This window comes from Rattus norvegicus, chromosome 1, assembly GCF_036323735.1.
Source record: "Rattus norvegicus strain BN/NHsdMcwi chromosome 1, GRCr8, whole genome shotgun sequence".
Lineage (NCBI taxonomy): Eukaryota > Metazoa > Chordata > Mammalia > Rodentia > Muridae > Rattus > Rattus norvegicus.
In genome coordinates, this window is record NC_086019.1 from 208342498 (window position 1) to 208368843 (window position 26346).

The 26346-nt window shown below is 51.5% G+C and overlaps 2 protein-coding genes across 4 annotated transcripts in view; both read right to left on the reverse strand.

The window, feature by feature from the left end:
• Osbpl5 (oxysterol binding protein-like 5) overlaps positions 1-19589 on the reverse strand; it is a 70646-nt gene extending 51057 nt beyond the window's left edge. Inside the window, exon 1 of one of the 3 annotated variants that reach the window (XM_063268111.1) lies at positions 19572-19589. In XM_063268111.1, coding sequence (XP_063124181.1) covers positions 19572-19586 — 15 coding nt within the window. In that variant the 5' untranslated portion in view covers positions 19587-19589. Of the gene's footprint in view, positions 1-1608; positions 1764-3040; positions 3333-19571 lie in introns of those variants that run through there. The other 2 variants (NM_001015024.2, XM_006230828.5) reach the window with 2 other exon arrangements.
• A 5030-nt stretch (positions 19590-24619) lies between these two features.
• On the reverse strand, positions 24620-25525 carry Mrgprgl1 (MAS related GPR family member G like 1). Its single transcript, XM_006230966.3, has one exon. The coding sequence runs from the start codon at positions 25523-25525 to the stop codon at positions 24620-24622; it is 906 nt and encodes a 301-aa protein (XP_006231028.3).
• Between the last annotated feature and the right edge of the window lie 821 nt (positions 25526-26346).

Genomic DNA, 26346 nt, shown 5'->3' on the forward strand with positions numbered 1-26346 from the left:
CCAGAGCCAAGCTTGGAAGGACTCACACCCCTTGGCTGGGAAGGAGAACCCCTCTGATATCCAGGATGTGCTGCTGCTGGGGTTGGGCCTCAGCACAGCAGTCTCCCTGAGACAAGGCACAGCACTGTGGGGGAGTAGCCTCATCCAGATGCTTCTTCACCCCTCTCTAAACACTGCCTGGCGAGGCAAACCAGACAGACGCAAACACTTGGTTCCTTGGCATCCAGGCCTGGTGTTAAAAGGCCCTACTCTGCTGCCCCACACACGTGCAGGCAGACAATAGATCTGCAGTCGGGAGTCTGAAAGGGACAGCCAGATGTCACCACTTGCCATCCAGATCACCCTGATTTGTCTGACACCTGCAAAGCCCTCTGCGCTCCTCCAAAACCCCACCAAGTTCAAAATCTCTGTAAGCACCGCCACCTCCATCCATGCTGCTGCTTGAGCAAAGATATTGGGGCAAAATGTAGTAAAGACAGACAGCCACTTGGCTGTTGTTGGAGGGAGAAGGGGGGAAGAGGGACACAGACAGACAGATGGATGATGGGTACACGGAAAACAGACTCAAAAGTGCAATATCCACCCTAGGATCTTTCCCACTTCTCCAGGCCCTGATACCAACACTTCTGCTCCTGTGACCTGACAAAGGTGTCTTGTAGAGGCTGGAGCCAAAGGTAGACACAAATAGGAATCTATAAGTATAGACAAGTGGGTGGCAAGTCCCAGGGAGAGAGCCCAGGAGAGCAAAAGACAAAATATTCAAATCTAGTTCAAGTCTGGTTCTAGTAAGCCAGGCCCAGCCTGGCACAAGGTGGGTGAGGGGTAAAGAAGCCCCCCTTGCCCCTAGGTTGGGGGCATCTACCCACACCCTAAGGAGTCACTCACAACTGGGATCAGGGACTTGGACCTAAAAAGCCAGGATGTCTGAGGTGGGAGGCAAAGCCAGCTGGACCTGTGGCTGGGAGGGGCTCAGGTCCTACCCCACCCGGGTCGCAGAAATCCTCAAGTGCCGCTCAAGTCATCAGGACAATGCCAAGCTCCCTCCCTTTCTTTAGGGGCCCAGTCCTATGCGAGGCCAAGGGTGGACAGAGTCCAAGGGCAAGGTGGGTCAGCAGCCACTTGCTCTGCGGACCCTGACGAACCATCCTGGGAATCAAGCCAGGGAACTGAGATCTCAGACCCAAGATCTTACAGGACCTCTTAGAGACCTCTTCCCTGCTATTGCTGGGCAGGGGAACAGACCCCTCTACTCCCAGGGTCGGAGGCTGCCAGACTCTCCCACCCATTCGCCTAGTCCTGACTCCTTTTAGCTTCACCAAGTGGGAAGCGGGGCTGGGCATGCCGCACCCACACGCGGGCCCCACCCGCCACACAGAAGTCCCCACACACTCAGGCTCCCCAGTCAGGCGCTGTTTCCCATACGGGCTGCTGTCAGGGTCTACTCAGATGCATCCAGGGGCTCCCCCAGACCAGCCCCTTTTAGGACTCCCCGACTCCCACGCCGGCTCTGTGGCCCTGCCGCCTCTCAGGCCTGCTAAGTCCCCTCCTGGCCTTCCCCGGTCTTCCACCAGCCCCATCCTTCCCGGTCCCCAGCAGCGGAGCTCCTACCGTGCTGGTTGCACTCAATGCTGGGCCGAGCCGGGCCGCGCTGGGCCCGCGAGGGGCTCAGCTGTCGCTGAGCAGCAGGAAATACCAGAGGGCTGATCCAGGCGAGGCGGAGCGAGGGAGCGAAGGGCGGAGGAGGGAGGAGAGCGCGGCGGACGCAAAACCCCGGGTGGACCAAGGGCGGATTGGCTGCTGGGGAGGCGCGCTGGGGACCCAGTCCCTGCCCAGAGCCTGAGCCTCCTCCCCGGTGCACGCTCGGGGCATAGGAATCCTTAAGTATGCACAAGTCAGTGGCACCTGCGCGCCAGGGCTTGGGACACCGCCCCACAAATAGCCGAAGGAGGGGAGGGTGGCGGTAAGCAGAGATAATCTTGGGAGGGGTCTTCTATTTGAGAAGCATACCTGTTTTCGATGCCCCTTCTCTTTCCAGAACATAAAAAGACCCCCGGAAACCAACCCCCCCACTGGTCTCATCCTACACACGGGGACCCCTTGGTCACCATCCACAATTCCCACTACGTTTCTTTCAGGATGCCTTGGCTGAGAATCTGACTCTTGGGGCTGGAGAGATGACTCAGAGGTTAAGAGCACATTCTGATCTTCCATAGGATCAGGGGTCCATTCTCAGCACCCAGGTCAAGCTGCTCACGGCCACCTGTAACTCCAGCTCCAGGAGATCTGACAAGCTCTTTTAGCATCTACTGGCACCCACACCCATGTGAAATCACACACACACACACACACACACACACACACACACACACACACACACACAGACACACACACACAGACACACACACGCACAGAAATAATATTTTTTTAAACTGACTGTTGTGAAAACCAAGTCCTCCCGTCCTTTACCACTCCCCCAAAACTTTCCAGACTCCTCAATCCTCTTGTATTTCAAAGACACTTTCCTAATTTTATACCACTCATAGATAGGGGCTGATCTTAGAGGTCTCCAGTCCCACCCTCAACATGAGTTTTTTGGGGGTGTGTGGAAGGGTCCTTCCTGCAGAGTTCCCAAGAGCCACCCAAGCAGAGAGTTTGGCCTGCCTCCTCCAGATCCCTGGAATCAGGTAGGACACAGAAGAGTGTAGAGGTTTCCCCAACAGAACCTCCAACCTTAGGAACCCCGGTGTCAGTGTGGGCAGAGCCCAGTGGGCGCTGTGGCCAGCAGCAGTGTGCTCCCAGGTTCTGGAAAACCACTGCTGCTAAAATCCACTGGGCAGGGCTGTGGCGGGGAAACCTGGAATAGCCAACTTCCAGTGTCTGTTGACCTCTTGTGAACTCAGCCTCAGTCATGCCTACCCTGCTAGACAGGGGCTAGGGTTCCACCTGGTGGGCAAGTCCCAGCCTCTTGTACACAGGCAAGAAGGTCAGGTGGGCTCATTCTCCATTCACCCTGGGACCATCCCTGCCCAAACCCAGTCACCTGGCGAGGCCTTCGGATGCAGAACTGCTCAGACAAGATGCTCAGGGCCATAGTGGAACTGCCTTCTTGAGATCTGAGGAGTGACTCTGCCCTTCCAACAGGACTGTGTGTAGTGTAGGCCGCCTCACAGATCGGAGACCAGCCTGCCTGATAGGTCTGCCCCAAGCTCAGACAAAAAGCTGGGTGTGGCTGCTAGAACCCAGTAAACCAGCAGTTGCTAGAGCCAGTCCTCGGGGGACTCGGAGAAGAAAACAAGTCCCCTATCCCCTAGGGCAAGGTCTCAGCAAAGTTGCCTTCACGTGTCGTTTGAATATGGATTATAGGAGCCAGATTACTGGCCCAGTGGGCGAGGTTATGCATGGCAGCAGGAAGGGTGGGCTGAGGAACACAGACTGAATGAGATTGCCCCAGTGCCAGATGGCCAAGGGAGGACTGAGGGAAGTGTCCCAGTGTGGTTCAGGTACAGGTGCATGGCTGGAGCTGGGCTTCCCAGAAGTCCTTGCAGGGCTGGAAAAAGGCAATCTTGTGAATGAGGACAGGTTCTATCTAACCTTGCTGCTACTGAGCAGGGCTCTGTCAGGAAGAACCCCATTCCTGCAGGGTCTTTGTCTGCTTTGTTTTAGACAGGGTCTCATGTGGCCCACGCTGGTCTCAAACTCAGTATGTAGTTGAAGATGAGCCTGAACTCCCAATCTTCCTCCCAAGTGCTGGGATTACAGGTATGTGCCACCACACCTGGTTTTGCGTGGTGCCGGGCATAGAACCCAGGGCCTTCTACATTCCAGGCACACACTCTACCAGCTGAGCCACATCCGAGTTGTCCTCCTGAGTGAACCACCTTTTCTTTAACTGTCAAGTGAGCGGCATGTGTGTGGTAGAAGGTGGAGGAGACAAGGGCAAAGAGTCTTGGAGCCGGGCTGAGGAGGGGTTGTGTGGGCAGGGGCAACACTGATTCGTTCCAATGCCTAGGAAAGCCTTGAGCAAGTTTGTGCAACTCTCCATGCCTCGGTTCCCTCATATGTTAGGTCGTGATAATGAGAGCAGCCCCCACCTCCAGCTGTGCAGGGAGGGAGAGCTCCTGGCATCCAGAAGTCAATGCAGCACAGGCAGTGGAAGCAGCAGGTGCCAGGACTGAGGAGGCTACGCCCTTTCTGTTCATGGGATGGCCAGGGCGGCCAAGTTGGGAGAAGGGCATGAGGTGAGGTCAAGGATGCTGGGAGGTTTATCTTGCCTGTGCAGATGTGCACATTTTGGTTTTATTTTGACTGAAGTGAACTAGATAGGGATTCTGGGAAAAAGGAAGGATGGGCTTATTTGTGTGTGTGGACATGGAGGCCACAGGTTGACTCCAGGGTGATCCCCCAGGTGCTGTCTACTTGGATTTTTGAGGCAGAATCTCTTATTGGGACTTGAGCTTACCAATGAGGTGAGGCTGGTTGGCCAGCAAGCACCAGAGAGCCCTCTGCTTTAATCTTACCAATGCAGGGATTACAAGTGTGCGCCACCATGCCTGTCCTTATTTATTTATTTATTTATTTACTTACTTACTTACTTATTTATTTATTTATTTAAAAAAAACTTGAGTTCTGGGGATCAAATTCAGGTCCCCCTGCTTGCATGGCCACCATTTTATCAACTGAGCTGTTTCTCCAGCCCACTGATCTCATTTTTGTTTAGGAAAAAAAAAAAATCTGTCCCTTCAGGGGACAAGCATGGCAGCAGGAGACTGGGATGTGGCTTTGTGGTGGAGCACCTGCCTGGCATTAGTGACCAATAGTTCCATGGAAGAATGGAACTCTAACCAGTCTTGTGTGAGAAGGTCAGGTAGCTAGAGAGATGCCTCAGTGGTTAAAGGCACCTGTTGTTCTTGCAGAGAATCCAAATTCCTGAATTCAGCTCACATGGGTGGCTCAAAACCTCCTGTAACTTCAGCTTCAGGAGATCTGGTCTTCCCATGCAAGTATACTCAAGAGCACAAACACACACACACACACACACACACACACACACACACACACACACACACACACACACATGCACACACTACTAAAAGTAAAATAAAATCTCAGCACTCAGGAGGCAGGGGCAGTTGGATCTCTAGGAGTTCAAGACCAGCCTGGTCTATACAGTGAGCTCCAGGACAGCCAGGACTATCCAGTGAAATCCTGTTTCAAACAACAACAAAACAAACAAACAAAGCAAAATAAATATTCAAAAAGGAGAGAGACTGAGGTTGACGAAGACCCAGCCTGTGGCCTTCGGGATAGGAAGGGAGGTTCCCAGTTTAAGGTGGGGGATGGGGAGAGGAGCTACAGTGTCTAGGATGGAGTTAGGGTTCCAGGTGGCTTCCCCCCAGCCAGCTGGTTTTGATCTGTTTGTGCCTCAGTTTCCCCATTGTCCTTTGAAGGTCATACAAATACGGATGTCAGGAAGTACTAAGTCTTCATTGGGGTGACTGAGGGGCACATGTTTTCTATGTCAGAGCATCTTGTCAAAAGATTTGGAGCTTGATGCTCGAGGGTGACATTGAGGTAGACTGTTCTTTTGGTAAGAGATTTTATTCAAAGACTTACTAACACCAAAGACAGACAGATAGACAGACAGAAGCATGGTGAGGCTCTGAGGAGCATTCAGGTCCCAATGCCACAGATAAACAGCATTGTGGGGTTCTGATGAGGTTTTCAGGCCCACAAGGGAGAGTGATTTCTCCTTTTACAGGCCTCAGGGGAAGGGGGATTTTTCATGGAGTTGGGCTGTCTTTGGTTTCTGGTGGGCCAGTATAGGGGAGGAAGGGGGTCCTTCACTTCCAGGAATGAGAATAACAGGTGGTGACGAGGTGGGCCACCCTTTGTATTGGTGGGGAAGTGATACCCATAGTCTTATGAAGGCCTGGGGTCTGGCAATCTGAGCCTGTAAATGTCCTTGGGTGGTCTGGGTTGTTTCTTGTTGTAATTAGTGTGTGTGTGTGTGTGTGTGTGTGTGTGTGTGAGTCGCACACATAAGGACTGTATTTACAGTGTCTCCACTGCTCCGGATTCTCACATGTGTCTTCTGTAACATGCACTGCGCTTGACCTTATCTGCCAACCACAATCTCCTCACTGTCAGAGCTGCTTCCTTCTCTCCAGGAGTCCCCTTCCCTGGAGTGTATTCACAGCAGACGCTCAGAGTGACTGAGAGCTTCTTGACAAAGAGGTGGAAAAAAAAAGAAAGGAAGGAAGAGAGAGAGAGAGAGAGAGAGAGAGAGAGAGAGAGAGAGAGAAAGGACCACACCCGGTGCCTGCCAGGCCTGCTGGTGCTCACCTGTACTCCCACCACTGGACAGGCCAACCTGGGCTACAGAGGGATACCCTGTTTCTAAAACAATAGGAAGAAACATAGAAACAAGCATAAAGAGCCAACCAAGTCCAATCATGTGTGAATACCATGCCCATGTGGCATTACACACGCACGCACGCACGCACGCACACATGCACGCACGCACTCACAGGCTCCAACTGCCAACATCCAGCACCATTGCTGCACTCTGAGGAAGAAAAGCCACACGATCCTCCGATGGGAGCAGAGTGAGCATTCAGCAGAACTCCAGGGTTGGAGAAAGGGCTCGGTGACTGAGACTGCATACCAGCTCTTCTACCTCAGTGGCAGAAGCAGGATGGTGGGAACAGCATCATCCTTTGGAGAGCATTGAAATAAGACACAAGCACCGTGCTGCTGCCGAGGCTCTGAGTAGACCTGTAGCAAATATGGCCGCCCCACCAAGCACCAGAGAAAGCAGAGAGCATAACCGAGTGTCCAGGCCGAAACACTACCAGGACTGGGAGAACGAGGCAGCTAAAATTGTCTATCACCAATTAAGACATGGATTCCACAAAAGAACAACACGTAAGCCAACAGTGCAGCATCCAGTTCATCTCGAGCATTTCAACAATCAGTCATAAGTGTTCTGGTTTCAAAAAACAGTAAAAAAACAAAAAACAAAAAACAAAAAAAACAAAAAACAAAAAACCAAAAAAGCCAGGCGGAGGTGGAGCATTTAATTGCTCTTGGGCTCAGGAGGCAGAGGCAGGAAGATCTCTGTGAGTTCAAAGTCAGACTGGTTTACAGAGCCAGTTCTAGGACAGCCAAGGCTACACTTTGAAACCCTGTCTTGAAAAACTTAAATAAATAAATAAATAAATAAATAAATAAATAAATAAATAAATAAAAAGAGCATATTCTATTCTCATAGAGGACCCACATTCAGTTCCCAGCATGCACACCAGGCAATGCCCATCCACCTATAACTTCAAGCATGTGAGTACCGCAGGCAACAGAGGAACATCAAAGCTTTCTCCTTGGGCCAGGCCCAGAGCGAGGCTGTCCATGGTCTCACTGCTCTTCAGCAGCACTTGGGGGTCCTGGTCAGCTCAGCGGGACAAGAAAAGGGTTTAACCAGTGCACATCCCCAGCACTGCAAAACTAAGCACAGCACCCAAAACTTCCTGGTGCTCAGTGGCAAAGCCCTTGCCCAGCATACAAAAGGCCTGGTGTCTTGCTCTATTTCCCTGTTGCTGTACTAAACACCATGACCAAAACAGTTTAGGGAGGGAAAGGGTTTGTTTGGTTTACAGGCCACTGCCCATCATAAAGGGAAGTCAGACAGGGCCTCAAGGCAGGAATTCGGAGGCAGGAACTGAAGAGCAGACACCATAGATCAATGCAATTACTGGCTTGCTCATCACAGCTTGCTCAGCCTGCCTTCTTATACAGCCCAGGATCACCTGACCACTGCAGACCTGCAGACAGCGGGCTGGACCCTCCCACACCAGTCATCAGTCAGAATCATGCCCCCAGACTTGCCCACAGCCAATGTGATGGGCCAATCCCTCATTGAGATTCCCTTTCCCCAAGTGACACCAACTTGTGTCAGTTTGACACAAACCTAACTAGCACATCTGGCCTCCATCCCAGCACAGAAGAGGAGAAAGAGGAGGAGATGAGTAGGAGGAGGAAGAGGAGGATGGGGAGGAAAAAAGGGGCAGGAGGGGCATCTAGGCACACAAGGAAGGGAGAAACAGTGTTGGCTCTGTTTGTAAGGAGCACACTTTTCTATGTGAGACAACCTACACAATAGACAGAATCCCAATCCCACACTCAGAGGTGAAGTTCAGTGTGTGTGTGTGTGTGTGTGTGTGTGTGTGTGTGTGTGTGTGTGTGTAAGTACTAGGAAGGAAGACCCCAGGAGCCCTCCACAATATGGTGTTATTGAAACATCTACATACAGTTAAGTTTGAGAAATACTCAGGTCCAGTCTAACCACGCAGCTTCTATCTGCTTACTGTCCCAAAGGTTTAGTTACAGATGAAACAATCAGAAAGCTCAGCAAAGCTCGGCGACTGTAGTCAAGTCAGCAGTCACCATTGCTAAGATGCTCCTGCAGTGGACTCAGCAAAATCCCAAGACAATCTCAGCAGGGTTTATTCTAAGGCATACCAAAAGGCAGCATTCATCACCGTGTTATTTGGGACAGCCTAGGGGTGCATCCACAGATAGCGGTGAGGAAAACAAGGCGTGTTCAACAACAAATGAGTGTGCACCGTGGAGCTGTAGTCAGGCATGAAGAAGAACTAAATGTCATTTGCAAGAAAGTGGGTGGAAATGGAGATCACATCAAGCAAAATAAGCCAGACTCGGAGAGACAGATGTTGTATGTTTCCTCTCATACGCAGGTTAACTTCAAATGGAAAAAAAGAGAAACACACGAGGAGCTGGAGCGGTGGCTCAGTGGTTAAGAGCACGGCTGATTCTACAGAGGATCCCAGTTCAGTTCCCAGCAGCTTCACAATGGTATAGAACTCCAGTTCTGGGGTAGAGGGTGGGGAGGGGTGGGGTGTCTGGTGCCCTCTTCTGGTCTCTATGGGCACTACACTAATGCACAAACACAATTACAAATAGTAAGAATAAAAGGTTAGCAGCTTATTCACACAGGAATAGTCAGTGTTCATTAGCAGTTCAGTAAATAAATTGTAGTATTTAGATAGAAATTTCATTTGCCAGCATAGGTGAATACTGGAGGCACTGAACATATACAAGAAGTTGCCTGACAAAAGAATATTACTGTGCCAGGTAGGTGTGAACACAGGTAAAGCTAATCTCTGTCATGGAAGCCTATGATAACTCAGTGTTGATTGAGTAAGGCTGGCTTGGTCTGCCTGCTTTCTTTCACTTTCATTTTCTTTCTTTCTTTCTTTCCTTATTTTTTAGAGGCAGGGGTGGAGGCGGGGGAGTCCATTTAGTTCAGAAAGAGAATTTATGACAAGCCAATGTGTAAGTTGGTGAAACAATGAGGTTTTTTTCATTTTAATTTTATTTTTAAAAATCTATTTATTTTATGTATGTGAATACACACACTGTAGCTGTCTTCAGACACACCAGAAGAGGACACCAGATTCCATTATAGATGATTGTGAGCCACCATGTGGTTGCTGGCCAATTGAACTCAGGACCACCGAGCCAGGACCTGCTTTCTTATACAGCCTAGGATCATCTGACCACTGCAGACCTGCAGACAGCGGGCTGGGCCTTCCCACACCAGTCACTAGTCAGAATCATGCCCCCAGACTTACTTGCCCACAGCCAATGTGATGGGCCAATCCCTCATTGAGATTCCCTTTCCCCAAGTGACACCAACTTGTGTCAGTTTGACAAAATCCCTAACCAGCGCATCTGGCCTCCATCCCAGCACAGAAGAGGAGAAAGAGGAGAAGAGGAGAAGGAGGAGGAGGAGGAAGAGGGTGAGGAGGTAGGGGGCAGGAGGGGCAGCTAGGCACAGTCGGAAGGGAAAATGACATCGCCTTTGTTTTCAAGGAATATATGTTTGGCCTGATATACGAGTTTGTTTATTACTATGATGTATTGAGTTGTGTTGTATCTACTATCAATGAAAACGTTTATTTGTAAAAAATCTTTATGAGAAGACATGGAATTAGAAGGGGGCCGAGGTAGGTGTGGGAAGTGAAGGGGAATCTCTAACATATACACAACGTTAACAGCATGCGTACACACAATGTCATACACACACACACAATATTAACATCACAGATGCACACAATATTAATAAAAACATCTTCAAGACCTGAACAACCAAACAACCCCCAGAAGAAACTCATTGTTTTATGCAAGTGACCGATATTGATGATTCCTTGAAATTTTATTATAATTGGTACTGATGCTGTGCCGAGGGGGCACTGTGTGTGTGTGTGTGTGTGTGTGTGTGTTGGTGTGTGTGTGTGTTGGTGTGTGTGTGTGTGTTGGTGTGTTGGTGTGTGTGTGTTGGTGTGTGTGTGTTGGTGTGTGTGTGTGTTGGTGTGTTGGTGTGTGTGTGTGTTTTGGTGTGTGTGTGTGTGTGTGTGTGTGTGTGTGTGTGTAGCTCAGAAAATAATTTCTTCCAACTTTATGTGAATTCCAGGGATGTAACTCATGCCTGCAGGCTTGCAGGAGAGAGGGACAAACATCTCTCTCTGTTGAGTCACCTCAACTGCAACAATTAAAACAATTTTTCGAGGTAGCCAGACCCAGAGACAATGTGGTGGCTAAGATGAAGCGCCACTTTGGGAGGATCTGAATTTGGTCCCCGGCATGGTCACTGAACAGCTCTCGACAACCTGTAACTTCCAAGGTGTCCAATGCCTCTGGCCTCTACAGGCACGTGCAATCAAGTGCACACACTCATATGCATAATTAAGACTAAAATTAAATATTTTTAAAAAAAAGAATGGCTTGTATAGTCTTGAAAGAGTATAGTGTAAAGGGCTCTTGCCACTCGACTTAAGGACTCACCGAAAACATGCAAGAATCAATTCTATGCAGTATTAGTGTTGGCAAAAGAAAAGACGCAGATTAACAGACTGGAGCTGAGGCCAGAAGTCCATGGACCATTGGTTTTGGACACAGACACAAAGACAGAAAAGGCATTTCAGTGGAGAAAAGGCAGGCTGCCAAACAAAAGGTGCTGTGACAACTGGCCTTTTCTCTGCACACAGACAACCTGGATCCATTCTGCCTTCATTTAGAAGAATGTCGGCCAAAACCATGTAAGGAGAATTTGTGTCCAACCTGTGGAGCTACTGGGAGGTGGTGAGACCCCCCTAGGAGGTGGGGCTAGGATGTGCCCTTGAATCGGCTCTTGGGATCTGCAGCCCATTCGTTCCTGGCAAATTGGATCACAAGAGTATGTTGGAGCAACAGCGCCCCCACGTGTCGCTGAAAGGAACCCCAAGCCAAGCAGCTCTGGCCTTTGGAAGGCAGATTGGCAGTTTTTACATGCATGCCTCCAGGAGACTTCCCAGCACTGCGCCCACCCAAGCAAATTGACATCTGCAGAGAAACGTGTGCGTTTTCTATGGCTTCGTTCACAGATGCCTGAGGCAGAAGCAAGCTGGCAATGTTTCAGTGTGACAGAAGAGTACCAGGGCAGTGGGCAGAGCGGACATCCCCCTTCCTCTCCCCAAATGCCTTCCTCCACTCAGCCACATGCAGGAATCTCATAAGTTCGCTGCAGCTGGGAAGAAGCACAAAGGAATGTCTACCTCCTAATAGTTACAAACAATTTCTGGAGTGTGAGGGAAGGAGAGGGAGAAGAAGAGGAGGATGAGAGGGAGGGGGAGAGGGGGAGGGGAAGAGAAAGACAGACAGACAGACACAGACAGAGACAGACAGACAGACACAGACAGACAGACAGACACAGACAGACACAGACAGAGACGGGGACAAGGTGGACCCCTCAAGACCCCAGCATTGGTCTTAGTGTTCAGATTGTTCTGCAGTTGGACTTTGGTGGCAGTTACACCACTGTGGACACACAGCCACACACTGTCAAAGTGATGTGCGTGGACGACCATCGTACTCGCATGTGACAGTCTGCTTTAAGTGCTAACTTATCACAACCTAGAATCACCTGGGAAAGAGAGAATCTCAATGATCAATTGTCTACATGACAGCTGTGGGTGGGGTGGGGTGGGGGCATTTCCATGGGAATTGTCTTAATTAAGCCAATCGGTGCCACACAGTAGGCGGGAGCCCCTGGACTATGTAAGACCAGAGAAGTGGAGCTGAGCACAAGGGAATGAGCCTGCATTCACTTCCCTGTGCTCTTGACTGGGGCTGCCTTGACCTCCCTGGTATCCTGGACTATGAACTGCAATTGTAAGCTGAACTAAACCTCTCTCCCCTAACTTGCTTCTGCCAGGGTATTTTATCACACAGCAGAAATGAAACCAGAACAGCCCAGAAAGCCACACTGAGGGAGTGATGGGAAGAAATGTCAGGGACAGGGAATTGTCTTTCAAAGGCACATGCACAGAGGGGCCGTGGTCCATACAAACAAATGCAGAGGGGCCATGGGAACCGATACAAGCTGAACAGTCGGCAGTGGAAAAGCCCTGGAGGCTATTCTGCTTCAGGTCAGACCTGGCCCTGTCCAGAGCAAATTCCATCCCAGGAGATCTTGTGTTTGTCTAACCATTAAGACCCAGCTCTTTGGATGTGGGAAGGGACCACAAACATTGGGACACCAGCAGGCAGATCTGTGGTGGCTGTCTTAGGTCTCAGGAAACAGGGGATAGGCAGGAGAGAATAGATGTAGCTACTTGGCATTTTCAGTCTCTGACACTTAGGCCTCAAGAAAGCATCCAGCGGGACCATGAGTGTAGCGGGACCATTGGCTGGGTGAGAGACCTGTTAGCGTAGGAGTAGCTGGGTAGTAGGGCTCAGGGCTGCTCTCTCCTGGGCAGAGCAACTCTTGGCCTTGACAATCCTAGGCCCAGGTATACAGAAAGGGGATGGATGGTATCCTGTCCTTTGGAGGCCATTTAAACCCCAAGATAGGCTGGTAGATATCAGTCCTTGATGTCTCATCCTGCTAGCCAGAGAGGAAGGGACGTAGGGCAGCCTGGAGTGATGCAGGTGGGACTGTGAGGCTCAGAAGCAGGATGGGGAATGAAAGTCCTGAGCCTTTGTGAGCCCATGACTCTGGTCTCAGAAGGGAGGGTCCACTTCATTCCTGAGGTAGAAGGGACAGGAGGGTACAGGTGAGAAGAACATTTATGAGGCAGAGGACAGAGAAGAGAAGTATATCCAGCCTGGTTTTGTGCAGGGAGGAACCCCAACCTCCAAGTGCTTCCAGCAGGACGTTTTTTCTCTCTACTCTCCTGCAGTAGTGTGTGTGTGTGTGTGTGTGTGTGTGTGTGTGTGTGTGTGTGTGTGTATGTATGTGTTTGTGTGGGTGTCTGTGTGTGTCTCTGTGTGTATGTCTGTGTCTATGTGTGTCTGTGTGTTTGTATGTGTGTGTTTGTGTCTGTGTGTCTGTGTGGGTGTCTGTGTCTATGTCTGTGTTTATGTTTGTCTGTGTGTTTGTATGTGTGTGTTTGTGTGTGTGTGTCTGTGTGTGTGTGTGTGTTTGTGTGGGTGTCTGTCTATGTGTATCTCTGTGTGTATGTCTGTGTCTATGTGTGACTGTGTGTTTGTATGTATGTGTCTCTCACTGGCCTAGAACTTTCTAGTTAGGCTTGGTTAGGCTGGCTCACCACTAAGTCCTAAGGATTCTCTTGTCTCTACCTCCCCAATGCTGGGGTTACACTGCGTGCCACCATGAGCAGTTTAAAGTTGGGTTCTGTGATTCCTCATACTTTCACAGCAAGAACTTTGCAAACCGAGCTCCCTCCCCAGCCAGAATTTGGGATTCTTATACCTTCCACCTCCTATAACTCTACCAGAGTCGCCTGGAGTGATGGAAATAGGCAAAGTGGCCTGGGGTGGCTGCCATCAACCACACACCGATGCAGGCCGAGGACGTCATAGACAATCCAGAAACTCACTTCAGCACATTTAAATGTCAGTTTGAACAGCCTCAGGTGGCCTGTGGTTACCAAGGCACACTTTGCTTTGTGACTGGGACCTTGGGCTCAGTTGGGGCACCAGTTTGCAGGTGGCAGTTATCCAGACTTGCTACTGAAGTTGTCCTACTGCCTAACCAAAGGTACACACGAATTTGACTGATCCCTGTCGAGATGCATGAATTTTCCCAGAACTAGAAAAAGCCACCCTAACATGCAGGCAGAATCTGCTGGCACACAAAGTCATGGTAAACCAGTCTTGGCAAGCACGGTCAATTGACTTTTGATAATGGTGTCAGAATGACTCTGAGAGTTAGTTAGGCAATCTTCTACTAGAGAGGAACAGAGTCTGGCTACACACTGAGGGGTGCCCCCCCATTCTACCTGTCACGCATAACTAAAACTAAAACACACCTAAAACAATTTAAGCGTACTCTCCCTGGGGCTAAGCAGGGTGGGGCGGGGTGGGGTGGGGGTGGCTCACAGCCACCCTGCAGTTGACAGGGTTTCTTTGATCACTCTTTCCGCAGGTTAAATGATTTGCTGTGTCTGTCACTGAGCAATGCTGCTGGCTTGCAGGTCCTCTAGGCTTTGAGAGCCAGAGGGAGCACGTCCACAGCATGTTTGTATGGACTGACCACAGACAGAGGTACTTGGGCTCTGTCTGCCCAGAGACCCATCATGCCTGGTGAGGGATAAGAACAGAGAGCATCCTGACCCTTCACACAGGGCTTGGTCAACTTGTTGGGGATTGTCCTGCCGTTGGGCCTCTTTCCTCACAAAGGTGGGATGAGCTATAACTTAAGCCGGCTGGACAGGCCTGGCCTACACCGGAGGCCTATGCGTCCTTGCTCTTTTTCACACACTTGATAAGGGCGGCTGAGGTGAGATATGGTGCTGAGAGGTATAGGGCACCAGTGACAAGGACAAGTCCCAGGTCTGGAGAAATGCAGAGTTTACTTGTCCTAAGCCTTTGGCTCATAATCCCAGGGAGGCAAGTTCAATGTTCAGAAGGGTAGTGAGCATTAGCCTTACAGCTGGCCAGTGCCCAGATGTGACATGAATGTCAACTGTACGTCCCTGGGGAACACACCTGGTGGTGAGAGAGGCTGAGTCCTACCTTCCAGACTGCTGTCTGGGGAAACACAGGAAGATGGATGGGTAGTCTGCCGGGAGAGCCCTGCCTGCCTGCTGTCTCTCCAACAGCTGCAGCTCCCGTGTCTCCGGCCTCTTGTGGTACCAGGGAGCCTCAGTCTGAGGTGGTCCTGAATAGTCCCTGGGTCTGGAGACAGGGCCAAAAAGATGTGGCCATCACCCACTCCTAGGAGAAACAGAAGCTGATGTGACAAGGACAAACAATGGGCCAGCCAGGACAGCTGTCCTCAAAAGGACAGCTCCTGACTCAGCCAAGATGTGACTCTCACCAGATGGAGGTGAAAGATGGGGACAGAGCTGCAGGTCACCCTGGCACTGGGTGGCCTGCAGGTTTCTGGCTGGCAGGCCTTGGATGTCCTTGTCCCTGCTCCAGCTTCACCCTAGGGAATGTGAGGAGGAGGTGGGCTGGGGTTACCTGTCTTGTCTGAGTCATGCAATGGTGAGGTCTGGAGGCAGTGAGGATCCAAACGGACTGTATAAGCTTGTGATGCACGAGGCCTGGGGGTGGAGCTCTGGCTGAAGAGAAGCAACAAGCTCAAAATTGAGAGGCTGGGACTGTCAAGCCCTCCCTAACCCCCATCCAGGTAAGATTTGCTCCTCCCCAGAAGCCACCAACCCAACTGCACCCCCATAGTCACCCCTGCTCCTGGCTTCTGTAGCTCATAGATCCTCTACCCCAGACATGGCTGTGGCCTCGTTGTAGAAGTGGGGCTTGCATTGGTCCTCATCAGCCCGAGGATCCAGGGGCAGCGGGCGGGTTTTCTCCTATCTTCTCACTTGAGTGGCTGCTGGTTTCACTTCTCACCCTGATGTGTCCCTTTCCTCCATGGCTGGAAGCACAGGCGTCCTAGATGCTCAGCCCAATTGTTATTCTTGTCCTTGTCCTCTCCTGCCCGCCAAGGCCAGGAGCTGGCCAGAGACTAAGGATGTCGAGGAACTGGGAGCCAGATCCCCGAGGGACAGCGCATGGGGCCCAGCCTCCCAGGCACCAACAGGTGCCTGCACAGGGTCCAGCCTGGGCTTAGAGCACAGTAGGTCTCACTTCTCAGAGACAGCAGCCCCCGAGGTAGAGCACAGCACACAAGATCTAGCCGGCTCCTTCAAGCAGCCCTTGTTTTTGAGGTATCTTCTTGTGGGGAGATTGTCCCTATTGAGACCCGAAGCTCAAGGACATTTTGCTAGTGTGTCCCGTGGACACTGTGCCTGGGGGCTATATTGCCATGTTATAGGTACCCAAACTCTTGACTCCTCAGCTGGATTTGTTGACGAATGCTCATAGTCCCAGAAACTGGGAGGCAGAAACAAGAGGGTCCGGAGTTCAAAGTCAGTCTAGGCTAAGGTCTGAGACTAGCCTAGGCTACACAAGACTCCCTTCTAAAAAAGATAACAACAACAACAAAAACCAAACAACAAAAATCTGCACTTCCAATTTGTCTATATGCATTGTCACATCTCCAGTGGTCACCATCATCCTGGCCAACACATAAAACATCTGTCTCGATACACAGCATATACCTGAAAGCATTCTGTTTTCATGAACACCGTGGTGGCCACTGTGATTGCTACTTTTTACGGATGGGAAAAGCAAAGCAGAGAAGGTTACAAGTACTCACCCCAGCTGAGAAGCATCAAGACGGTCATCTAAGCCTAGGTCCTCAGAACATGACCCCACCCCACACACTGCCAAGAGTTTGCTGTCACTTAGACCTTGCCTTGCTCTCCGCCACTTATCCTACATTGGGGGGGGGGGAGTGAGCTTCATGTAGGGGCCGATGACAAGGGTCAGAATAGCATCTATTGCGAACTTGAGACCTCCCATATCTTAGTTTTCATTTTCTGGGGCTGACCAATATCCATCCTAGCTACTGGTCTCAGGGCAAGCTCAACTCATAAAATAGAATAGTTCAGCTAGGGGGCTCTCCCTGTGGCTTCCTTGGGTCCTTGGCTGGTCACCAGGTGTCAGGCCAGCACTGGACCTGCCAGCTTGTCACCTGAGAATATGCCCTGTTGCTTGGGGCACCCTATGGCTCAGTAGAGGAACAAAGAGGCAGGGAGGGAGGGGTAGGAACAGACAAGGAGGGCAAGGCAGCTGTCATCTGGGCTCCCCCTGCCCTGCACTGGTCCTGCTTGGTCCTCTGTTGCCTGGCATGTGTGTCCTCATAGGGATGGTGGAACAGCAAGTCATGGAGTTGAGGACTCTTTGCTGTCCTGTTAAGGGAAGGATATGGTAAGGATAGCCCAGTGGTTCAGGTCTGGGAATAGACTGCCTCAGAGGTAGAGAGTATCACAGACTTGGGAAATGGTAATGACTCCATTAGCTAAACAGGGGGCTACCCAGAAAGGCACTGTAGGGGGAAAGGGGCCCTGTGGCAATGAAGGCCACAGCACCCCAAATCCTGCTAAGACCTGAGCAGTGGACAGCTTGGACTCCCAAAACCCATGGCCTCAACTTTAGACTCTTCACCACACCTAACTCCCCTAGGCCCATCGGTTTATCTGTCTTCCCAGAATGAGTGGTGGCTCTGGGCTCTCTGGATTACATCATAGGTTTTGGCTACAGTTTTAGTGATTTGGTGCTGCCAGCTCCCCTAGGCATGGCCCTCGAGCCTTTACAGGGAGCCTGCTGTCCTCCTGTTCAGGTCCTGTGCTGCTGCTTCTCTCAGATGGGGAGACTGAGGTCCAGGATGGCTCTGTGTCCCTCTCCCCCAAAGCCAGAGTCAGGATTGTCTCCAGCTTTAGGTTCCCCACCTCAGGTGCTCAGCTGCCATATTTGTCTAAAAACAGGGCTCGGGTGGGGGTGCTGGGCCTCTCTTTCATGGTGCTCCAAAGACTCTGGGACCCAGTGATCTCTAGTGGGCAGGACCCTTGGCTGGCACAGGGAATTGATGCAGGAGTGGAAAGCCCAGTGAATCTGAATAGCCTCCAGGAACCAGAGCTCCCTGGTAGACAGGCAAGCAGTTTGTGTGGCTGCCTCTTGCAAGGTGTGTTACATAAAGGCTGGCATAGATCGAGCAGCAGCCGTCACCCTCATTCCTTCTGGGTTTCGGCCATGGAAAATGACAACTCCGACTCTCCTAGAGCGTGAGGCCCTGATGGCTCCATCCCGGTCTCAGTCCTCATTAACCATCACCCAGAGCCCCGAGCTCCTTTCAGTCTAGAACTGCAGAGAAGGCCTGTTTCTTTGCAGATGCGGTGAGGGACGGGGGTCATCCAAGAGCCACTGGCACCTGTTCCTCTCTTGGTAGTTCTCGTGTGACCCCCGGCCTCCCTTCACTGACCAGTGGTAAAGGCCTTGGGCCAGTCTTGCTCTATACAATGCGCTCTTAGAAACCCCTAGAGGGGGGCTGGGGATTTAGCTCAGTGGTAGAGCGCTTACCTAGGAAGCGCAAGGCCCTGGGTTCGGTCCCCAGCTCCGAAAAAAAGAACCAAAAAAAAAAAGCTGATACTACCTCTCCCCACACATGGGCACTGAGACATCAGACCAACGGACAATGGGGGCAGTTTGTCCCTTCATATCAGGCAAAGGCTGACTTCTCTCAACCTTCCTAAAGCTGCTACCCTTTAACAAAGTTCCTTATATTTCAGTGACCCTCCCAGCCATAATATTTAGTTGCTACTTAATAACCAATTTTGCTACTGTTATGACTATCTGATATGTAACTTCTAAAAGGGTCATGACCCACAGATTGACAAAACAGCTTCTCTAGGGAGCCTGCACCAGCCAGTGTTCTAGGAGCCCAGCGCCCTAGATGGTCTCAGCCAGGGAAAGTCAGCCTGCTGACTCCCAGGTGGCCCCAGGACCCTGTCTGTACCTAGCATGCATCTAGCTGAGTTCTTGGCCAGTTCCTGTCATAAGGAGGTACATCTAAAGAGCACCTCAGTATTGTTCCAAATCTCACCAATGCAATACTAAGTTAGGAATTTAGAAACTCACACACACAAAGGAACTTAGAAACAGTTCCTTTCTTCTTAGAGTAAGGTAAGCTGGAAGTCTCAGTCTGGGAGAGGGCTGCCCAGGACGAGGCATAGGGTATGAGGTCTCCAGGCACACTTGTGACCAGCCTGTTGGGCTTCCCTGCTCAGGAAGTGTATGCAGCCCCCTCACTCTCACCACCCTGGCAGTAGTCCTGGCAGTGGGCGGTAGCAGGAGCCATCCAGACAGGGAGCAGGGCACTGTTTGTGGGTGCAATGCAGCATCCTGTCCAAGACACCTCGGGGCTGCTGAAACCAGCTGCCTGCTCCCATCACGCCTGCTATCAGCCTTTGAGGCTGAGAACTGCTGGGGGACAGCAGACTAGAGGTGCCCCTCCGACTTCCGGGTCAGCTGACCAGGTGCAACTCCGGGGAAACTTCGAAGTCAGCAGAAACCCCTACAGGGTCCCCAGACTCCTCCCTACATGGCTCCAGACCCTCGGATTCCCAGGGCATCTCAGCAGTGTAGCCTCAGGGATGAGGCAAGACTGCTCAGGGTGGGTTGCGGGGGAGGGGGTGTTGCACACTCACCGTGCAGCACGGCATGAGGGCACAGGGCAGAAATCTCCTCGGGGCTGGTCCTCAGTTCGCCTCACTCAGCTATGCTATCTCCAGTGGGTTGGGTCACCAAGTGGGCTGGCCCCTCCTCTAACTAGCCTCTCAGAGCCAATGGCAAGCAGGACTCGACTGCCCCGCCTCCAGTAGAGGCTCTTCCCGGCGGGTTGGCAGCCACAGCAAGTGTGGAGCTGTGCAGAGGGCGTGTGGGGCACTCAACCCAGGGCTGAGCGGCTCACTGCAGGGATGCACCCTAGAGACTTACAACTAGTGACCCACAACGGTCCCGTGTGTGGTGTCAGGGACACCTGTCCCCTCCAGCATGATCTCCTGTAACCTTTCTCTGGGCACCCAGCCCGACCTGGCTGCAGCAGGAACTGCCTTGGTGAGATCTGCTCTTACCTAACGCCAGGGCTGTCTCTTCTGCGACTGATTTGGGAAGGGGCTGCAAGAGGAGACATGGCTCCTTAACAAACACCGAAGGCCCCACTGACAGGCACTCAACACCTCTATGGCCTTTCTCCTCCAGGGACAAAGCCTGAGGCACAGAGAGGGAGGGTGGGCCATCTTAGGTATTGTATTGCTGTTTTGCACTGTGCGGGCATCAGCTCCTCCCACCACTACGTCCAAGGTTTCTCCTATCCTTCCCTCTTTTCCCTTTCTCTTCCCTCTCCTTCTTCCTCTCCTGTAGCTGTTTGGACAGAAGCGCCATGCGTGCCCCAGAAAGGCTCCTCAGGGGTGGTTGTGGGGTGTTGGGGCAGTTAGACAATCTTAGTGTCTCTCTGCTGAATCTTTTTTTTCCGGTTCTTTTTTTCGGAGCTGGGGACCGAACCCAGGGCCTTGCACTTCCTAGGTAAGCGCTCTACCACTGAGCTAAATCCCCAGCCCCCTCTCTGCTGAATTTTAAAGCTCAGTAGAACCATCCCTGGCCCTCCAGTGTGGATATCTGCCTTCGTGTGTCTGTGGGTGCCAAAGACTTAACTTGCTTACTTTTAGCTCTGCCTCGGCACAGACTCTGAGCGGCAAACCCTAGGGCACCGGGAAGAGTGGTCAGGTGGCAGGATCATGGTGGCAGAGGTGTTCAGACAGGTAGGCTGCCAGGCTTATCTACTCTGCATACCTCAAAGAGGAAACAGGAAGCCTTAGAGGCCGCCAGCCTGACAAAACACAGACTCTCTCTGTGCTTCATTTTGCCCATCTCATAAGGGTCAGGAGGGCAGGCAGTGGGCATGACCTTTGGAAAGAGATGAGTGAAGTTTATGATACAAAATTTCTTAGTAAATACGAGGAAGAGCTCCTCTCTCACCTGCTCTCAGACACTCCTCCTGGATGGTGTCCTGTTGCCTGGAGCATAGGTGTGGACACTGACTTTCCCAGAGGCTTGTCCCAGCCACTGGGGAAGGACTTCTGGAGATGGGGGCTTCATATCTATCACACGCATCTTGAGGGCACTGTGGCAGAAGGACACTGGCTTTATGGACAGGCAGGAAACCGGAAGCAGGGTGAGGCATTCACTTTGTCCATCTTCTGAGTTCTTGGGTTTCTAGGGCATCCTGAATCTAGTAGCTGAGGCTGGAGTCCTAGCATCTACCAAGAGGACACCTGCAGGTCTTCGCTTTGTCTGACAGCAGCCTGTGCTGCCTCCCTCTCCCCTCCTTCCTTCCCTCTTCGTCCCTCCCTCCCTCTCCCTGAATCCCTCTCTGTTTTCCCACTTACTTCTTCCTTGCTAATCTTTTTTGTCCCTTCCTCTTCTCACTACTTCCTGTCCTTTCCTTTCCTCTATTCGGCATTGCCTGGACACCTAGCAGACGTATTGGGCAATCACGACAGTATCAAGTTAGAAGCGTGTCTCCTGGGGTTGGGGATTTGGCTCAGTGGTAGAGCGCTTGCCTAGGAAGCGCAAGGCCCTGGGTTTGGTCCCCAGCTCCGAAAAAAAGAATAGGAAAAAAAGAAGAAGAAGAAGAAGAAGAAGAAGAAGAAGAAGAAGAAGAAGAAGAAGAAGAAGAAGAAGAAGAAGAAGAAGAAGAAGCGTGGCTCCTGACTCCATGACCACTTGAACTCACATTTGTCCTTGGCAGGCAGTGGGTGATGATGATGATGGTGGTGGTGGTGGTGATGGTGGTGATGTTGGGGGGATGGTATGATGACGATGGTGGTAGTGGTAGTTATGACAACAGTGGTGATGATGTTGACGGTGGTGGTGGTGATGTTGATGATGATGGTGATGATGGCAATGGCGGTGATGAGGAAAGCAAAATGACGGTGGTGGGTGGTGATGTTGATGGTGGTGATGTTTTTGATGATGGTGATATGGTGATGGTGCTGATGGTTCTTATGGTAGCAATAGTGCCAATGGTGATGACTGAGGATGGTGTGATGATGACTGGGTGAAGGCTGTGTAGTGGCAGCATGTGGCCCCTGCTAGTCTCGCCCTTACCTGAGGAAAGATCTGTCTCCCAGGTCATCTTCTTTTTCCTGTTATGTCAGGTCAGTTCATCTAACTTTACCCTTCCAAAGTGTGGCACTGAATAGAATTTTGCAGAGAGAAAGGAGGAAATGTTTGGGGTGGGAAATAGCCCACCCCAACTCTACTCCAGAGTGGCTGTTCTGTGCTGGGTGGGAAGTCAGCCCCTTTCCCTGTGCATACTCTAAGCAGCCCCATCAAATAAGGCACTAATGAAGATGGCGCCCTGCCAGGTCCTGCTAGCTCCACGGGGAGGCCCCATCTGTCTCTTTGGCTCTCATGCCTTTGGCGAGACTGGGTCTACCTACCTCCCCACAGGAAGCTACCAAAGATCCTTACTCATCGTCTCCTAGGTACCTCCCGCAGACAGCCTCTTCCAGGCCATTAACTGCTTAGCCACCTGTTAACCCATTCCGAGACAGGGCTGGGGCTATCGCTGCCAGGCCCGGGCCTCTGGGCAGCTTAGGTTCCGCAGGTCTCACATAGCAGGTACTCTGTAGAGCCAAGGCTCTGAGCATCGCAGAAACTGAAGAACAGGCCCTGATTCCATCACTGATGAGTATCAGGTACATCAGGCCCTGGTTGGGCCTCAGAGTTTCTTCACCTATTAGAGCGATGAGGCTAGCATGAGTAGATTTCTAACCTGGCAGGGAATTCTGTGTGGACAGTTTGTTACACATTAATCATGAAGGACAGGATGTGGTGAACATATCTGTAATCCCAGTACCTCGGAGGCCGAGGCAGGAGGAATACAAGTTGAAGGTCAGAATGATCTACACAGGGAATTGAGAGCCAATCAGGGCTACATAGCAAGGCTATATTTGTTGCTATACAGACGGGCTGTAAAGTTTTCACCAACCTAAATTCAAGGGCAACCTGTGACTCAGTTCATCTCGGCATTCACGGGTCTCTCCTGAATACCACAGGGCAATCAGGCCAGGAGGAAAGCACCTTCTGAGGTGCCTCAGGGGATGTGTTCACAGGTAGCTGAGCCCTTATGACCTCCAAATCTCTCAGTGACCTCCCAGTAACCACCCACTCAGCCCTTTAGACACACCAAACTATAAAATATCATCGTTCTCTCTCTCTCTTTAAGGAGCCCAGAGAGTCTGTGTATCTCTTTATGTGTCATTGACCTTCCCCTCTAGGAGCTCCAATGTTTGGCATTTGCTGTCTTACTGTCTGTGTCATATTTTTCTTAAGAGGCAAATATAGGAGCCAAGCAATGAAGAGCACTCTCTGCTCAATCATGAGGATCACGTGTGTGTGCATACACACACACACACACACACACACACACACACACACACACACAAAGGAGGAGTTTTCTGAAGGTGTCTGTCAGAAAAGTACGCGCCTGGAATATTCTTCTTGCCAGAGGTTTCAATATGGCTGGACAGCACGCTGGTGGCTTATTTCCCTGGTGTTTTTGGTAAGGTTTGAATGTTACCCTTTACATGTGTATGTTGTAGGTCTGGGTGTTATGTCTCTGCACTGTGTGCATGAAGTGCCTATAGAAACCACAACAAGACACCAGATCCCCTGAAACAGGTGGTTGTGAGCCACCTTGTGGATCTTGGGAACTGAACCAAGGTCCTCTGGAGATACAGCCAGTGCTCTTAACTGCTGAGCTGTTTCTCTAGGCCCAGGGCTAGACTGCTTTAAGAATGACGATGGAGGAAGGTTATTTTCTGTTTTTAAATTTTTTCATTTTAATTATTAAAGAACCATCATAAAATGTACAAAATAATGTACTCTTTGGAAGCTTGGCTCTCTCTCTTTTCTTGAACTGTAGGTTAAGCTGGCTGGCAGGTCAGGGTGGAGTCTGCAGAAAAAACTTGACTGAGCACAGTCCTAGAGGTATCCAGAACCGGGGATGGGACAGGCTCTGGGTAGGACCCAAGGCCCCCTGCTGGCACTGTGATGTCTCTTGGGAACACCTGAGGAGCAGAAGTGCCCAGGAGGCAACAAATTGGGGTGTCCCTGGGCACAGGACAGACTGGGTCTATTTAATGATGAAACACCACCACCTTGTGGCCTCTGTGAGTAGTAACACCAGGTTGGAAAATTGGGGAGGCCACAAGCCCAGTGTCTTTACCTGGATGGTGAGGTTTAGTCAGGGAATGTTGGGGTGAGGGAGGGAGAAAGAATAGTCAGATGAATCCCATTAGTGGATGCGTCCAACATAAGGCCTCAGTGCCCCCAAGAGCAGAGAATGCTCCCCAGAAGCCGATGCTGTAGTTCCAGTCACCTGACCCATCTATGGCAGGAGGAAACAAAGCTCCCGGTCTACTAGGATGGTGGGGCAGTTTTCTCAGGCAGATGCTGTAGGGGCAGAAGGATGTAGGACACATGCCCTTCTTCATGCAGCCACCCCTCTGTATGTTCTTGTCTTCTTTGCGAGTTCACTATGCAGCCTGTCCCCTTTCCCTTCTCCCCTGCTTACAAGAGGTAGCCACAAAGTCCCCAGGACCAGGGCTGGACCATGGCAAGGGTTTGAGCAAGACTGGGATCCCTTGGCAGCTATGAGGGCAGGGCAGGTGGGTGTATGAGTCACTATCTACACTCGGAGCATGGGCAGGGATATCCCCCCACTACTTGACTGGGACTCTTCCCCTAGAGCCCTGCTTAGGGCTGCCAGCACTGGCTCCTTCTTGTGCTGCCTGCCCCTCAGGTAGTACAAGAAGGGCTTTGCACTGCTGTCAACGCAGGCCAGGAGGGTGGCCAGTGGGAAGAAAAAGGGAAGCAAGAATTTTATGATTGGCCGCAGGCACCAGTAGACAACCAGGGGCAGGCGACAGAAGAGCAGAAGGACCCCGAAGAACTGGGCCAACTTGCAGAACTTGGGGGGTGGCTGTAACGAGCAGCAGTTCTCCGAGACTAAGAGAAACTTGCATACCCCAAACACCGAGCCAGCCAGCAGCGCAAACCAGATGACGCTGACCCAGTGGTACTTGAGGCAAACCAGCAGATTCATTCCATTGAATAGCAGGCCACAGGCATTGGCTGGCAGCAGCACGACCGACATGGTCACGGCCCAGACCATGAGGCAGAGGACAAATGAAGTGTGCCTGGGGCGGCAGTTGGGGCTGCAATATGAGGGTAGCATGTAGGAGAGGCAGCAGTCCACACTGAAGGCAGACAGCAGCCAGAGCCCTACAGCAAACCAGAGGAAGGTGACCGGGAAGTGCAGTTTGAACTCATGGCCCGACACGATCTTGGCAAGAGAGAAGGCAACTTGGCAGGAGAGGAAGAGGAAATCAGCAGCGGCCAGGTGCAGCAGGTAGGTGTTGAAGGGGCCCTTCTTGATGTGCAGACCGAGGTGCCAGAGCAGCAGCGTGTTGCCCGCCAGCCCTGCAAGACTGACGGTGAGGCTGAGGAAGAAGAGCACTCTGTTGATCGGGCCCCAGATGTCGAATATGGCCCAGATGTTGAATGTGTCCCAGAAATTGAATATGGAGAGCATCCTGGCTGGCTTCCGTGGGTGCTCCGGGAGGCCCCTGCAAAGGGTGACAGGGTTCACTACCCAGTCGCTGTGCCCCTAGTGTGAAAGGCAAGAGATCATGAGCTTCCAGAGTCTGAGTTGTCTCAGGCCCCGTTCTGGCTTTATGTGAACTTGGCCAGGGTAACCCCTAACAGCTTCCATGCTCGGAGGCACCATTCTCTGCCCTCATCCTGGTTAGGCAACCCTTCCTGAGGTAGGAGCCCCCTGGCAGAGGCCCACCACATTCAGGCCAAGGGGCCATGGGTGGAGGGACTCCCCTTTCTTTTTAACTGGTACTGGTCTGAGGGCTCTTCCTCCAAGGCTCTATCACACCCACCCCAGGGTCTCTGATAGTGCCTGGTGTGACCCCAGAACACTGAATTCCTTGCTAGGTGAGGCTTCAGGGGACTTTCCCCACACTGTCCTTCAGGAGAATGACCTTAAGTCTACACGGTCCTGTGGGACTGTGACTAACTCTGAAGGTTCATATTAGAGTCTGGGACATTGACCATGGGTCTCAGGGCCCCAGGTCTTCTTGGGGAACAAGTAGGAAATCTCCTGGGGGTCTCAAGGAGGTGCATCTCAGAGCAGCACCTCTTTCCACAGGGCCCACAGTGGACCTTGTCCAAGGTACAGGGATGTACCAGATATGTGGACCCAGGTTCTGGAGACAAGAAATACTAGGGAGGACCATCAATAGGAAAGAACAGATGGGGGCTTGGAGAACGGGGTGGGGGAGTGAGAAGGACAGATGGATAAATGGAGAATAGAGGCAGAGATAAAGAGATAGGGGCATTCATGGG

What these genes read in the sequence shown, in the direction of transcription:
- Mrgprgl1 (XM_006230966.3), bottom strand. Translation starts at nt 25,525, where the DNA reads ATGCTCTCCATATTCAATTTCTGGGACACATTCAACATCTGGGCCATA.